This window comes from Dendrobates tinctorius, unplaced genomic scaffold (assembly GCF_039654945.1).
Source record: "Dendrobates tinctorius isolate UK_male_01 unplaced genomic scaffold, ASM3965494v1 ptg000139l, whole genome shotgun sequence".
Lineage (NCBI taxonomy): Eukaryota > Metazoa > Chordata > Amphibia > Anura > Dendrobatidae > Dendrobates > Dendrobates tinctorius.
The window spans coordinates 6,686,354-6,704,217 of NW_027361807.1; the positions used below are offsets into that span (position 1 = coordinate 6,686,354).

Below are 17,864 nucleotides of genomic sequence, written 5' to 3' on the forward strand. Positions count from 1 at the left end.
CGGGCAGCGGTTCCTTTAACCCCTTCCTGACATCCGACGTACTATCCCGTCCACGGTACCCGGGCCCGTATGACCGTGGACGGGATAGTACGTCTACCGCGATCAGCGGCGCCCACGTGGTGAGCGCCGCTGATCGCGGGCGGGTGTCAGCTGATTATCACAGCTGACACCCGGCACTATGTGTCAGGGGCGGTCACGGACCGCCCCCGACACGTTAACCCCTTGCACACCGCGATCAAACATGATCGCGGTGTACCGGGAGTTAAAGGGAAGCATCGGCAGGGAGGGGGCTCCCTCCATGCTTCCCTGAGCCCCCCACGGCAGCGCAATGTGCAGCGCTGCTGCGGGGGGCTCCTATCCTCCAGGCCCCCGAATCCTAGATGGCGACGGGGGCCTTCGGGGACCTGAGGAAGCTGGCTTCCTCAGTGCCTGCAAAGCGCAGGCAAGAGGAAGTCTGCTTCAATGCATGTGACAGATTGCTGATCTGTCACAGTGATCTGTGATGTGACAGATCAGCGATCTGTCACAGGACAGTGATGTCCCACCTGGGACTATGTAATAAAGTAAAAAAAAAATTAAAAAAAAATGTAAAAATAAATTTAAAAAAATCGCCAAATAAATTAGTAAAAAAAAAAAAAAATATTCCCCAATAAATTCATTTTTTGAAAATAATAAAAAAAAAACCAATAAAAGTACACATATTAGGTATCGCCGCGTCCGTAATGACCCGCCCTATAAAACTGTCCCATTAGTTAACCCTTTTAGCGAACCCCTTAAAAAATAAAAATAAAAAACGAAGCAAAAAATAATGATTTATTATCATACCGCCAAACAAAAAGTGTAATAACGCGCGATCAAAAAGATGCATATAAATATCCATGGTACCGCTGAAAACAGCATCTTGTCCCGCAAAAAATGAGCCACCACACAGCATCATCAGCGAAAAAATAAAAAAGTTATAGCTCACAGAATAAAGCGATGCAAAAATAATTATTTTTTATATAAAATAGTTTTCATTGCATAAAACCGACAAAAACATAAAAAAACGACCTAAATGAGGTATCACTGTAACCGTACTGACCCGAAGAATAAAACCGCCTTATCAATTTTGCCGCACGCGGAACGGTGTAAACGCACCCCCCCAAAAGAAATTCATGAAACGCTGGTTTTTGTTCATTCTGCGTCCCAAAAATAGGAATAAAAAGCGATCAAAAAATGTCATGTGCCCGAAAATGGTACCAATAAAAACGTCAACTCGTCCCGCAAAAAATAAGACCTCACATGACTCAGTGGGTTAAAATACGGAAAAATTATAGCTCTCAAAATGTGGTGATGCAAAAACTATTTTTACAATAAAAAGCGTCTTTTAGCGTGTGACAGCCGCCAAAAATAAAAACCGCCATAAATAGTAAATCAACCCCCCGTTATCACCCCCTTAGTTAGGGAAAAATAATAAAACTAAAAAAAAGTATTTATCTCCATTTTCCCGTTAGGGTAAGGCTGTGTGCACACGCTGCGGATTAGGTGCGGATTCATCCGCGCGGATTTTGTAAAATCCGCAGGTGAAACCGCAGGTCAAAAGACCTGCGGTTTTACCTGCAGATTGCTCTGCGGTTTTGTCCTGCGGTTTTTCATCTCCTCAATGGAGGAGATGGCAAACCGCAGGAGAATCCGCAGAAAGAATTGACATGTCAATTCTTTCTGCGGATTGAAAACCGCAGATAATCCGCGCGGAAAATTCCGCACCGTCTGCACTGCGGTTTTTGATTCCCATAGGGAATCATGGTACTGGGGTCCGCAGCAGCCAAAACCGCTGCGGAACCACAGCAAAATCCGCAGCGTGTGCACACAGCCTTAGGGTTAGGGCTAGGGTTAGGGTTAGGGCTAGGGTTAGGGTTAGGGTTAGGGTTAGGGTTAGGGTTAGGGCTAGGGTTAGGGCTAGGGTTAGGGCTAGGGTTAGGGCTAGGGCTAGGGTTAGGGCTCAGATTAGGGTTAGGGGTGTGTTGGGGTTAGGGTTGGAGTTATAATTGGGGGTTTCCACTGTTTGGGCACATCAGGGGCTCTCCAAATGCAACATGGCGTCTGATCTCAATTCCAGCCAATTCTGAGTTGAAAAAGTCAAATGGTGCTCCTTCCCTTCCAAGCTCTGCCATGCACCCAAACAGTGTTTTACCCCCACATGTAGGGTATCAGCCTACTCAGGACAAATTGCAAAACAATTTTTGGGGTCCAATTTCTCCTGTTACCCTTAGGAAAATAAAAAATTGGGGGCAAAAATATCATTTTTGTGGAAAAAAATGATTTTTTTATTTTCACGTCCGAGTGTTATAAACTTCTGTGAAGCACTTGGGAGTTCAAAGTGCTCACCACACATCTAGATAAGTTCCGTGGGGGGTCTAGTGTCCAAAATGGGGTCACTTGTGGTGAGTTTCAATAGTTTAGGTACATCAGGGGCTCTCAAACGCACATGACACCCGCAGACCATTCCATCAAAGTCTGCATTCCAAAACGTCACTGCTTCCCTTCCGAGCCCCGACGTGTGTCCATACAGTAGTTTTCTCCCACATATGGGGTGTCAGCGTACTCAGGCCAAATTGGACAACAACTTTTGGGGTCCAATTTCTCCTGTTACCCTTGGGAAAATGAAAAAATTGCGGACTAATTGATCATGTTTCTGGAAAAAATACGATTTTTTTATTTTCATGCCCTGGCATTATAAACTTCTGTGAAGACCTTGGGGGTTCAAAGTGCTCACCTCACATCTAGATAAGTTCCTTAGTGGGTCTAGTTTTCAAAATGGGGTCATTTGTTGGGGGTTTCCACTGTTTAGGTACATTAGGGGCTCTCCAAAGGCAACATGACACCCGCAGACCATTCCATCAAAGTCTGCATACCAAAACGTCACTACTTCCCTTCCGAGCCCCGACGTGTGCCCATACAGTTGTTTTCACCCACATATGGGGTATCAGCATACTCAGGACAAATTGGACAACAACTTTTGGGGTTCAATTTCTCCTGGTACCCTTGGGAAAATAAAAAAATGGTGACTAAAAATCATGTTTGTGGAAAAAATAAGAATTTTTTATTTTCACGCCCGAGCGTTATAAACTTCCGTGAAGCACTGGGGGGGTCAAAGTGCTCACCACACATCTAGATAAGTTCCTTGGGGGGTCTAGTTTACAAAATGGTGTCATTTGTGGGGGGTTTCCACTGTTTAGGTACATTAGGGGCTCTCCAAAGGCAACATGACACCCGCAGACCATTCCATCAAAGTCTGCATTCCAAAACGTCACTACTTCCCTTCCGAGCCCCGACGTGTGCCCATACAGTAGTTTTCTCCCACATATGGGGTATCAGCATACTCAGGACAAATTGGACAACAACTTTTGGGGTCCAATTTCTCCTGGTACCCTTGGGAAAATAAAAAAATGGTGACTAAAAGATCATGTTTGTGGAAAAAATACGAATTATTTATTTTCACGCCCGGGCATTATAAACTTCTGTGAAGCACTGGGGGGGTCAAAGTGCTCACCACACATCTAGATAAGTTCCTTAGGGGGTCTAGTTTCCAAAATGGTGTCATTTGTGGGGGGTTTCCACTGTTTTGGTACATCAGGAGTTTTCCAAACGCGACATGGTGTCCGATCTCAATTCCAGCCAAAAACGTCAAATGGCGCTGCTTCCCTTCCGAGCTCTGCCATGCGCCCAAATAGTGGTTTACCCCCACATGTGGGGTATCAGCGTACTCCGAACAAATTGCACAATAACTTTTATGGTCCTGTTACCCTTGGAAAAATAAGAATTGAGGGTGAAAAGATCATTTTTGTGGAAAAAATATGATTTTTTAACTGTATGGCTTTATGTTATAAACTTCTGTGAAGCCCATGGGGGTTCAAAGTTCTCACTACACATCTAGATAAGTTCCTTAGGGGGTCTAGTTTCCAAAATGGTGTCATTTGTGGGGGATTTCCACTGTTTTGGTACATCAGGGGTTTTCCAAATGCGACATGGTGTCCGATCTCAATTCCAGCCAAAAACGTCAAATGGCGCTGCTTCCCTTCCGAGCTCTGCCATGCGCCCAAATAGTGGTTTACCCCTACATGTGGGGTATCAGCGTACTCAGGACAAATTGCACAATAACTTTTAGGGTCCTGTTACCCTTGGAAAAATAAGAATTGAGGGTGAAAAGATCATTTTTGTGGAAAAAATATGATTTTTTAATTGTATGGCTGTATGTTATAAACTTCTGTGAAGCCCATGGGGATTCAAAGTTCTCACCACACATCTAGATAAGTTCCTTAGGGGGTCTAGTTTCCAAAATGGTGTCATTTGTGGGGGGGTTTCCACTGTTTTGGTACATCAGGGGTTTTCCAAACGCGACATGGTGTCCGATCTCAATTCCAGCCAAAAACGTCAAATGGCATTGCTTCCCTTCCGAGCTCTGCCATGCGCCCAAATAGTGGTTTACCCCCACATGTGGGGTATCAGCGTACTCAGGACAAATTGCACAATAACTTTTAGGGTCCTGTTACCCTTGGAAAAATAAGAATTGAGGGTGAAAAGATCATTTTTGTGGAAAAAATATGATTTTTTAATTGTATGGCTGTATGTTATAAACTTCTGTGAAGCCCATGGGGGTTCAAAGTTCTCACCACACATCTAGATAAGTTCCTTAGGGGGTCTAGTTTCCAAAATGGTGTCATTTGTGGGGGGTTTCCACTGTTTTGGTACATCAGGGGTTTTCCAAACGCGACATGGTGTCCGATCTCAATTCCAGCCAAAAACGTCAAATGGCATTGCTTCCCTTCCGAGCTCTGCCATGCGCCCAAATAGTGGTTTACCCCCACATGTGGGGTATCAGCGTACTCAGGACAAATTGCACAATAACTTTTAGGGTCCTGTTACCCTTGGGAAAATAAAAATTGGGGTGAAAAGATCATTTTTGTGGAAAAAATATGATTTTTTAATTGTACCGCTGTACGTTATAAACTTCTGTAAAGCCCTTGTGGGTTCAAAGTTCTCACCACATATCTAGATAAGTTCCTTGGGGGGTCTAGTTTCCAAAATGGGGTCACTTGTAGGGGGTTTCCACTGTTTAGGTACATCAGGGACTCTCTAAAAGTGACATGGCGTCCGATCTGAATTCCAGCCAATTTTGCATTGAAAAAGTCAAACGGCGCTCCTTCCATTCTGAGCTCTGCCATGCGCCGAAACAGTCGTTCCCCCCACAAATCAGGTATCAGCGTACTCAGGACAAATTGCACAATAACTTTTGCAGTCTAATTTCTCCTGTTACCCTTGGTAAAATAAAAAAAATTGAACCTGAAGTATTTTTTTTGTGAAAAAAAGTTAGATGTTCATTTCTTTTTAAATATTCAAAAAAATTCCTGTGACGCACCTAATGGGTTAATAAACTTCTTGAATGTGGTTTTGAGCACCTTAAGGGGTTCAGTTTTTAGAATGGTGTCACTTTTGGGTATTTTCTATCATATAGACCCCTCAAAGTGGCTTCAAATGTGATGTGGTCCTAAAAATAAAATGGTGTTGTAAAAATGAGAAATCGCTGGTCAACTTTTAACCCTTATAACTTCCTAACAAAAAAAAATTTTGGTTCCAAAATTGTGCTGATGTAAAGTAAACATGTGGGAAATGTTACTTATCAAGTTTTTTGTGTGCCGTATCTCTGTGATTTAAGGGCATAAAAATTCAAAGTTGGAAAATTGCGAAATTTTCAAAATTTTTGCCAAATTTCCATTTTTTTTCACAAATAAACGCAAGTTATTTGAATGAAATTTTACCACTAACATGAAGTACAATATGTCACGAGAAAACAATGTCAGAATCACTGGGATCAATGGAAGTGTTCCAGAGTTATGACCTCATAAAGGTACAGTGGTCAGAATTGTAAAAATTGGCCCGGTCATGAACGTGCAAACCACCCTTGGGGGTGAAGGGGTTAAAATTCTTCATTAGGCGGATCCGTCAAAAAAAACGGTCCAGTGGCATCCGCTCATATCACCATTTTGGCGGCTTTTAACTTACACAAAAAAACTGATGTGTGAAACAGGCCTAAAGAAACTGCCTTATACAGTATTGAGGGATATTGGCATTCTGCAACTAATAAAGTGGTTGTCAGAACAAAGAAAAGTGTGCCAACAGCAGATATTGTTATACTTTGCCCCTTTCCTCCTGCTGCCAATCATGTGCCTTGTGACACAGGTGTGCAATGTTCCCCCGGCCGCTTGATTTCCCAGCTGCTGAGTGGGCAGCCCCTTCTGCTTGAGTAACAGTTCAGGGCAGCAGCATTGTCTTAGGAGGCAGCCTTGATAACCTCTGCAGCATTGTAAGCACAGTGGGGCTGGTGAGAGATGGCTGTGAGTAGAAGCTTCACAACGCACACTTAGTGCAGCGCTTACAAGCTCAGTAGAAAAGGACTTGTAAGCAGTGCACACATTTGCCCACAACTCCTAGATGATATTGAATATTTTTGGAGAGCTAAGTGGAATTTAAACAGCAAATATTAAGCACATACACTTTTTTTTCTACAATATCTACCTAAAGGTAATCTATTAAAATGATAGGAATAACAGTTTAAATATCATGTACCAATTGAAAGAGATATTGTGTTTCTACATGAGAAAAATATCTTGATTTTGCTTTATACGAAAAATGTCTACAAAATCTTCTGGGGTGCCCACCCCTTGCATTGCATCTTCTTGGGTGCAACCCCATACTTTATTTACTTTAAATATAACAAATATGTTGAGATGATTTGGGCAGGTGTTACAGGATCAACACTATTCTTCTTTGTGAAGCGCCACTCACATGTCCATGCAGCCGACTTACAGCCAGCATAGCTCTCCTGTTTGCAAACTGGCTACTGATGGAGGAGTATGTGACCAGACTTCCCAATTGAAAAACAATCTACAGTATGTGGGAACTAATTGGTTCTGAATGTGTAATACCTTTATATTAATTAGGGCCACAAAATCATGAATCTGACACATTTGTTAAAATAAATCCAACATGGCCTGCCTCTTTAAATTGCTCATAGGGAAATGAAAGGCATTGTAAGGAACCAGACCCACACCAGACAATTGTCACTGTGGCTTCAATAGGAAAGCTATTAATTACAGAAGCCATAAAAGTCTGAAGTCTTTTCCCTGATGGGCTCAAAATACTTCATCCTGAGTGGGTGACAATCAGTATGGCATTGGATCTCACAGCTACTCCAACTTTTATAAACTTCACAATGGCAAATTCCCTTGTTATTCAATGATACAGTCACAGTCTCCAATATTGTCAAATAATCTAGCTAGTTTCATCACCGAAAAGTTTGGAAAAGCAGAAAGATGAGGCACCCAGGAACCGTATTAGTTCTCAGAAATGGATAAAACAATAGAATTTGTAACAGCTTGATGGAGTAAACTTACTTTTCTTTGTTTTATTTTACTTTTCATCGAATTTGTCATCAGAATATGAGTCAGTTTATTTTTGCACTAAATGTATTTTTTTTTTTAAATGTTGGCAAAGTTTTTGCATAACACAATCTTTATCAAAAATTCAAATTAAAAATCTTAGAATTGTTACACTGGCCACATAGATTCTAACTTCCTATTGTTTCTGGTAATTTACATGTACATTAGCAGCAATGAACAGAACTGAAGCATCTAATGAGCATGTGCAAAGGTCATTGTGAAGGGAGTCAACTGTGACATCCTCTATTGTGATTGGTGGATTTTTTGTTAACAGCTGTGTATGGAGGTGATAACCATCATTGTAGTCCTGTCTCTGATGATAAGGAAACTGGTAAAACTCTTCTTGAAAGGACAGGAAACATGAATATAAAATAGCCTGAGTGGCCAGTGTGAAAAATGCAAAAGTACACTTAGAAAGCACAGAGTATGAAATAAAAAATAATCCTTTTTTTAAGTACCATGTACCACAAAAAACTGATTTAAACAATAAGTCCTTTTCTGGTGACAGCTTCCAATTAGCTGTAAATTGTGTGTTTGCATAGTTGGTGAGATAGTCCCATAGAGATTTTTGACTCTAAATTATGTGTGCTGCATGTAAGATTGTCAGGACACAAGTGCTGAATGTCTAAGGCATACAAAGTTGACGTCTTGCCTACGGAATGTCATTATAATAATAACGCTTCATGTCTTGCGGCTGTACTTTGATAAGAGACATTCCCTGAGAATAGCTCAGGTCCCTGGCTGATGATGTTTATTGAACAGGCTGCAGGTTTACCGTGCATACTATGAATCACATAGACACTGGATTTGAAGGATGCAGAAAATGTGCCATGCAGTCTCCACATTTATAACGTCAAGTTCTGGCTGTTGCATAATAATGCCTAGACATTAGGTTCAACATTAAGTTTGATGACAGTTGACATGGGCTTCTGGCTACTTAAAAAGTAATATTTTTCAGTATTTGCAGGCTGTCATTTGGTGCCCACAGGATAAATTGCATTAATATAATTGTCAGCTTTTCAGGATTGTGTGGCGGCTAGTGTTGAGCATTCCGATACCGCAAGTATCGGGTATCGGCCGATACTTGCTGTATCGGAATTCCGATACCGACTTCCGATATTTTTTCAATATCGGAAGTCGGCATCGGAATCGGAAGTTCAGTTGATTGACGGCCTGACGTCATCATGATGCGCGGTGTGTGCGCATCATGATGCGCCGTCATTTCGGGCCTTCCGGGGGTCTCTGCCGGCCTGCCGGGGGGCTGTGCCGGCCTGCCGGGGGGCTGTGTGGACTGCCCGGGGTCTCTGCCGGCCTGCCGGGGGGCTGTGCCGGCCTGCCGGTGGTCTGTGCACCCTGTGGGGGTCTGTACCGGCCTGCCGGGGGGCTGTGCCGGCCTGCCGGGGGGCTGTGCTGATGTCCGGGGGTCTGTGCAAGCATCGTCCGATGGGACTACAAGTCCCATCGGGCGATGCCTGCTACCATGACAGTGATTGACACATTAGCCAATGATGGGACAGTAGTAGTCCCATCATCCGGCTAATGTGTTAAATGTTAAAAAAAAAAAAAAAAAAAATACTACATACATACTACATGCATGCTACATACATACTACATGCTACATACATACTACATATATACTACATACATACTACATACATGCTACATACATACTACATGCATGCTACATACATACTACATGCTACATACATACTACATGCATGCTACATGCATGCTACATACATACTACATGCTACATACATACCACATACATACTACATACATGCTACATATATACTACATGCATGCTACATACATACTACATATATACTACATGCATGCTACATACATACTACATACATACCACATATATACTACATACATACAATACATACATAGACATACAGTACATATAACATAGAGTAACATACTTACCAATACTTGTCACATTGTTCCCCGAAGCCATTGTCTTTCCGGAATAAATATTAACATAACAAACCACAAAAATACTCACCCACGATCCGAAGCAGTCCACGAGTGTGTCCCACGACGATCTTGGGTAGAGAACGGCAGCATCAGATGATGCTGCCGTTCTCTACGGGCTGCAGGAATCCAATGACGGAAGGTAGGTATCCTTCCGCACTGTATTCCTCCGCCACTTAAAAAAAAAAAAGTCCCTAGTCTCACTTTATGCCATTGCTGCGTGGGAATTTCCCACACAGCAATGGCATAAAGTGAGACTAGGGACTTTTTTTTTTTTTAAGTGGCGGAGGAATACAGTGCGGAAGGATACCTACCTTCCGTCATTGGATTCCTGCAGCCCGTAGAGAACGGCAGCATCATCTGATGCTGCCGTTCTCTACCCAAGATCGTCGTGGGACACACTCGTGGACTGCTTCGGATCGTGGGTGAGTATTTTTGTGGTTTGTTATGTTAATATTTATTCCGGAAAGACAATGGCTTCGGAGAACAATGTGACAAGTATTGGTAAGTATGTTACTCTATGTTATATGTACTGTATGTCTATGTATGTATTGTATGAATGTATTGTATGTATGTAGTATATATGTGGTATGTATGTAGCATGTAGTATGTATGTAGTATGTATGTAGCATGCATGTAGCATGTAGTATGTATGTAGCATGCATGTAGTATATATGTAGTATGTATGTAGCATGCATGTAGTATATATGTAGCATGTATGTAGCATGTAGCATGTATGTAGTATATATGTAGTATGTATGTAGCATGTATGTAGTATGTATGTAGCATGCATGTAGCATGCAGTATGTATGTAGCATGCATGTAGTATATATGTAGTATGTATGTAGCATGTAGTATGTATGTAGCATGCATGTAGTATATATGTAGTATGTATGTAGCATGTAGTATGTATGTAGCATGCATGTAGTATATATGTAGCATGCATGTAGTATGTATGTAGCATGCATGTAGTATGTATATGGTATGTAGCATGTAGTATGTATGTAGCATGCATGTAGTATATATGTGTTATGTATGTGGTATGTATGTAGCATGCATGTAGTATGTATGTAGTATGTATGTAGTATATATGTAGTATGTATGTAGCATGTAGTATGTATGTAGTATGTATGTAGCATGCATGTAGCATGCAGTATGTATGTAGCATGCATGTAGTATATATGTAGTATGTATGTAGCATGTAGTATGTAGCATGCATGTAGTATATATGTAGTATGTAGCATGTAGTATGTATGTAGCATGCATGTAGTATATATGTGTTATGTATGTAGCATGTAGCATGCATGTAGCATGCATGTAGTATGTATGTAGTATATATGTGGTATGTATGTAGCATGCAGTATGTATGTAGCATGCATGTAGTATATATGTAGTATGTATGTTGCATGTAGTATGAATGTAGCATGTATGTAGTATGCATGTTGTATGTATGTAGCATGTAATTTTTTTTTTTTTTTTTACATTTAACACATTAGCCGGATGATGGGACTACTACTGTCCCATCATTGGCTAATGTGTCAATCACTGTCATGGTAGCAGGCATCGCCCGATGGGACTTGTAGTCCCATCGGACGATGCCTGCACAGACCCCCGGAGCCTGCACAGACCACCGGCAGGCCGGCACAGCCCCCCGGCAGGCCGGCACAGCCCCCCGGCAGGCCGGCACAGCCCCCCGGAGCCGGCACAGCCCCCCGGCAGGCCGGCACAGCCCCCCGGAGCCTGCACAGACCACCGGCAGGCCGGCACAGACCACCGGAGCCTGCACAGACCCCCTGGCAGGCCGGCACAGCCCCCCGAAAGGCCCATACAGACCCCAGAGAGGCTGTACAAGGGCAGGAAAGGGTTTTTCTTATTCCGATACCGGAAGTCCCATAGACTTGAATGGGACTTCCGGTATCGGAATCGGCGATACCGATACTTTTTTTAAAGATCGGCCGATACCATCCGATACGATACTTTGAAGTATCGGACGGTATCGCTCAACTCTAGTGGCGGCACTACTTTTGACTTTAATGCATTTTGTATCTTTCATTCTCTAATTTCAAGTAGAAATTAAAAACTTTGATCCCATAAGATTGTTTTTGTTTGCTACAACCCATTGTGTTCGCTGGTCATTATGGCACAAATTGTTCAAATACACAAATCTAATGGATTCAGAAAGACAGATATGTGAAGGCGTTGCAAAAAGAGCTACAATTATAGGAAAACTATACAATTAAAGGGTGAATAATTTAATTGAATAATATATATTTACGTTAATAATATAATTGTTCAGGCTTTGCAAAGTTATGACATATTGTATATATCATTACCTTCCCAAACTCAATATTTCATAACCATTTTAACTGTTAAGTTCATGTTCCTTTAGATGTTCCTTTCAGTTGATGCTTACAGTTACTTAGGTCAGATGAGACCAAATTAGAAAATTTTGGGCTATAAAGCTGTGTTGTGAAAAATTTGCACTGAACATCACCCTGAAAACACAATCCCCACGGTCAAACAAGGAGGTGGCAGCATCATGCTGTCTGTGGGTATGCTTTTCTTCAGCAGGGACAGAAAATCTTGTCAGAGTTAAAAAATGTGGAAAAGTTAATGAGGTATGAATACTTTTTTAAGGCACTATAAATAAATATATATATATATATATATATATATATATACCCTATCTATATATATATATTTATGCTTAAAAAATCATTATCTTCTAGAAAAATATGTGTCTCCCATTGCTTTGAGACCCTATGTGAAGAGTTGTTTTTTTGTGCATAGCTGACATTTTTTTTCAAACCATTTTTGGCTGCATATAACATTACTTTTTATTGTATTTTTGTTTTTGGATGGGGGTGAGAATGATTGGACATGATGATAAAAAACTGTTTATTTTTTAATTTTGTAATTTTTTTAAAAGGGTGGAGAAGGTGACTTAAGTAGTAAGTATAGTTTTGTAAGTATTTGTAAAGTTTTTGTAAAAGATTTTTTTTTTTGTTTTAATTTTTAGTCCCCTTAGGGTAATCACTTATACTATACCACAATATTAAAGTATATAGAGGAATTGCACTTCTCCTCGAGCCTGTGGCTATGCTTCACAGGAGGAATAGGATATCAATTACAGTGGCCTTTAGCTGACCCCCAACGGCCATGGTAATCCATCAGCTCCCCACGATTGCATTGTAGGTGGCCTATGGAAGTCAGTACCAACACTGACCTTGACTTCATTTAAATGTTGTTGTCAGTAATTGAAAGTGGCATATAAATTGTTAAACTGCAGTGTTCAGAGAAAGCTGCAGTCTTTGTAGTTACAGGCAGATGCTGTCTGTAAGGGCAGAGACACACTGGCGAATTTCTCCTGCGATAATCGCATCGCACTGAACAGACTGGCCGGCACCTCTCCTGACCTGAGCATGACAGCATGATGGATTACTATGCAGCTGTCAAGCTCAGGTCAGGAGAGCAGACAGCCAGTGCGAGTTTTACAATGCGAATCTCGGACGAAAAATACAGCAGTCTGTCTCTGCCCTAACACTGCCAGCGTCTGCTTGGCATGAGGCAAGCTCAACTCCTAAGCCAGCTTAATACATAGCTTTAAAAATTTCACTAATCTATGGTAATATTGCATGTTATACGGATATCAACGAAGTTGTGACCTCTGCCTGTTCACTTATCTTTAGAGGATTTTGCCATAAATGCCATCTTTGGAATCAGTGTCAAACTGGGGTGCCAAGGGCCCACCAATAACCAATTCCAGACCCTTACTCTTCAACTACATGCAAATGTGACATTTCCCTTCATCAAAAATTTACACAACAATTAACTGGGTAGATTGCTAAATTAATAAGATGCTACCTTTGTCTGTACATAATGATTTAAGTATATTTTGCCAAGTACTGCTCATATAAGAGGGTGGTGGCAAAACTCTTGAAGAGAATGGCCTACCGGAGAATTTTCCTGTTCTCCTGTGGGCCTTTCGAAGCCTTTTTGGAATCCTCGGGTAAATAGAGAACTAACAATTGCAGGCCCACTCTGTTAGCTTATCCTGAACCCATCTCCCAATAAAGTCTGGCACAATTATGTGTTTGTTTCGAAAGAACAAGCGGAGAATTCTTACAAGTATCTTGGATAAGCTCCCCAAGTTCTCCCAGTCTCAGTACTGTGATCATCTGGTCTTACCTACAGTATATCACAGCACCTGAGTATTTAGAACTTACAATAAAAAAAATTCTGATTTCAATCGATAATTGGGGTGAGTTGATCTAATACCAAAGATCTGTATTAATATGTACACCCCTGTCCCACCCACCAACACACTGTCCATATTCTGTATGTAATACGAGCATAGTTGTCTATTTCAGTGAGTTCAGAGATTCTGAACAGATACAGACAACACAAAAGTTATATTAGAAAGGTTGTTATTTTTTTCTTTCAGTAATAATTTAGGTGGGAAAAATGTGAACTATACCAACACTTTAGGTTTTATACCATTGGTAGAAATAAAAAATATTGGTCTGCTATGCAGTTTAGATTTTTCACAATCTAATATGTATGGAGACTGTCAAACGCTCTGACCATCTGCTCCCAAGTTTATGTAGAGAAGACATGTTTGTGTCTGCCTGGAGGAAGACTCTAGATTACGTTGAACATGATGTTCTGTCATGTTAGAATGCAGAAGAAGCTGAGGAGACTGAAAATGCATTTATTACTGCAGTAAAAAGATTGATAATACCTTGAATTTTATTGATTTACTAAAGTAATTAGGTTTCGGCATTAAAACATAACCTAAGCAAATCTTCATTTTCTGGGTGTCTTCCAAGATGCAAACGGCTGTTTTACAGACCTGTGTTGAACAGATCTGCAGTACAGCTGTCATAGACTGTTAGTGTCTGCATGTGTCTTTTATACGGAGGTGTATGGAGCTTTGCTTTTACAGATTCTGTATGTCATTGCGATGAAAAAAAATATTGTGGCTGCTTCTATTGCTAAAGTTGTATGCATATAGAGTACGCAAGAATATTGACCTATGTAGACCAAATAAGAAAAAGACAAGGAAGCATATTCACGTGTGGTGTCCTCTTGTATGAAGTTGTTAAAAATCTGTTCATCCATTTCTTAATTAAACTTGAATCTTGAAAAGATGAGTGATTGCTCAGTGATATGCCGGTTCCATCGCATACACGGATGACTGCACGGCTATATTTCCACCATGAGCTTTTTGGTAAGTTTTTGATGCTACGGAATCTCTGCACCTATTGTTTAAATTAGGGTATTTGCAGTTTTTCATTGCATTTTTGATGCTGCGTTTTTTGTCTCTTTTTGGTGTGTCAAATATTGCTTTGTTTTTGACACTTCCTGGTATTTTGCTTTGACAAAGTTTTATTGATATACTTAGGTACGGATTACATGCGTTGCGTTTTTGATCGATTTCTGCTGTGAAAACGCATAAAATACATGTGCGTTTTTTACCTGCATATTTTCCACATCTAATGCAAGTCCATGAAGAAACTCCACACAGAAAATTCAGCGCAGCCGAAAGAGAAATTGACATGTTGTGGATTTGAAAGGTCACTTTATACTGAGTAAAATAAAACCACAGAAGGTGTGGGATCTCTATAAATCCTATACATGTTGCTGGAACTATAAGATGCTGCGTTTTCGATGCAATAAAAATATGCAGAGTCAAAAACTCACCAAAAGCTCATCGTGGGAGTATAGCCTCAGGCCACATGCACACATTCAGTATTTCGTGAGTTTTTACCTCAGCATTTGTAAGCCAAAACCGGGAGTGGGTGATAAATACACAAGTGGTGACGGGTTTCTATTATGCTTTTCCTTTGATTGTTCCTCTCCTGGTTTTGGCTTAGACATCCTGAGGTAAAATACTGACCAAATACTGAACAGGTGCACGTGGTGTGACAGCCCTAAACGGTTTATTTTGATCTTGAGTACATGACTTTCTTTTAACAGGATGTCTTGCAACTTGACGGGGGAAGCCCATCGCACACGTATTACTGCCACCTGGAGTCTCACAACTGTTACCTATTCACAGAGCAGCTGGGACGCTTTGCTCTGGTGGGAGAGTCTCTCAGCATGTCAGCCACAAAGCGCCTAAAGCTACTGCTATTTGCCCCCACCTCATGTACCAGTCTCGAGTACAGCCTGCGAGTGTACTGCATCCCTGACACACAAGATGCCATGAAGGTGAGTGAAAGGGGAAAGCCACACATAAACCACAGCTATTAAAGCCGGGATGTGGTTCACTGACTGTAACGACAGGAGACTGTTGATTATGGAGCACATAAAACATGATGTAATACTATAATTCATTACTTGCTCCATTGAGGGAGATGGTCTACCTAAGTGCTTAGGAGAATTATGCGAGGGTTGTAGGTATTAAGGAAGCAAAGTCAAAGCATTGGCCTTGTTAAAAAAGAAAAGAAAAATAATGAGACTTTGGCAATGTACATTGACCACACTTCTTAATTGGTGTATCACATATTAAACCAATTTACAGAAAATAGAAAATACACTCCTCAACATTGAACTAGTATTACCAAGAAGTAAACATTGTGGAGTTGTGGAATATGCAGGATCGATAGACATTTAGTGATGTGCAAATTCTGAAAAAATGAAAGCAAAATTTTCAAAACACCTCATTTTTTTCAGTATAGAGTATGAGCATCACTTCAGAAATACATGCGCTCACACGTTTTGGCATGTTTTCATTGAGGTTGTTAATAGTTGTCTGAGGAATGTTCTGTTACACTGAATGCAACTAGTATCATACTCAGTACTTAATAAATCGAGATGTTTAATAAATGTTGCTTACATTTGTTAAATACTTGCATATCATTAACATTAGAGATTGGCGAACCTGAACGGCAAAGTTCGGGGTCCGTACCGGAAGACTGTGAAACTGTTCAGGTTTGGTAGCCCGAACAAAGCTTGCTGAAAGGCTGCAGTGCAGCCAATCAACAAGTTTTTCCTGTGTGGGCACTTCCATCCCCATCACAGCCATGTCAAGTATTGGATATTGCTCCTCCTCAGCCTAAAAATAGCAGCCTGCAGCCGCCTCAAAAAAGGTGTAGCCATTAGAAGCGCCAGTTCTGGTGCTTTGCCCTGCTCTCTCCACTTGCCTTGGTGCATTGGTAAGTGGGTTAATAGTTTTGGGGTTGATATCAGCTGTTTTATGTCTGTTGACATCAAGCCTAGGGGGTAGTAATGGAGAGGCGTCTATCGGACACCCCCATTACTAACCCAGTAAGTAAAAAGTAATACAGACACACACAGAGCAAAGTCCTTTATTTGAACAAAACACTCCCAACCCTCTTTTACCCATTTATGTGTGTCCTGTGCTGTCATACAGATGACAGCATGGGGATCACCAATGTTCTGCCCCCCCCATACATTTGAATGGGGTTCGGGATCAAGTTTGGGTACCGCTGTTTTATAAAGTGTGTCCGAACCTGACGAACATCCACGGGTCTGCCCACCCCTAATTAACATGTCTTTGGATCTTGTGACTTTTCCTTCTAGGTGGTGTAATTTCAGTGTTGAAGATTTTATGAACATGGTGTAATACTATCCTTGTATTATACATTGTTGCATATATTCTATTATACATTATTCCATCTGTGATGCAATTGATTGCATGATAGAAATGCTTCCATGTTGTTTTCATTGAACAAGCATTCACTAAACCATCATCCCACCACCAAATTTTTAATTTAATTCTTAAAAATTATTATTTATTCGTCTAGAACAATTTGGTACCCATCTATAGATCTGATGCCATTTAACCATGACGTAGATCTCCTCTGTGTCATAACTTATATTTGCCACTTAAAGAGAAACTGAAATTTAGTACATGTTGATTAATCCACAGGCAACACGTATCAGGCACTGGCTGTATGATCTCAGCCAGGTATGTTTGAACAGTTCTTTAAACAGGGGTAAAAAACACTATAAACAATCATGTGGGCATTGATTCGAAAGTGTTGGGCTGAAAGTAATGATAACGGCTAAATCATTGATGCATAACTTAATCCTTTATGGCCCTAATGGAAGTTTAACATGTTCTGCCCCTACCAAAACCTGCCTATCCCCTGGTGCCATTCATAATAGTGGTCTCTACTTCTGTACCAGAAAAGCCTTTCAGGCTCAAAAAGCCGCCAGGACCTGTGTGTGACTTTTACCTATTCACCCTTAAGAGACCATTTTTTTTCAGGTTTTGAAAGAAAAACATATACAAAGAAAAAGTTCTCTTCTTTAGTAAAGAAAGGAAAATGGTAAACTCCTTAAATTAATCCTTTGGCATTAATCCTAACAATTTCAGTGGTATTGTGCAGCTTTTCATTGTTTATGAATGTTGTAAGAAACCACTTATCGCAGAAG

The 17,864-nt window shown here is 40.9% G+C and overlaps 1 protein-coding gene across 3 annotated transcripts in view; it reads left to right on the forward strand.

The window, feature by feature from the left end:
* The window catches only part of UNC5A (unc-5 netrin receptor A), a 614,615-nt gene that overhangs the window by 559,778 nt on the left and 36,973 nt on the right, over positions 1 to 17,864 (forward strand). For all 3 annotated transcript variants that reach the window (XM_073544983.1, XM_073544984.1, XM_073544985.1), the window contains exon 12: positions 15,438 to 15,671. In XM_073544983.1, the coding sequence (XP_073401084.1) occupies positions 15,438 to 15,671 (234 nt within the window). The remainder of the gene's footprint in view (positions 1 to 15,437; positions 15,672 to 17,864) is intronic.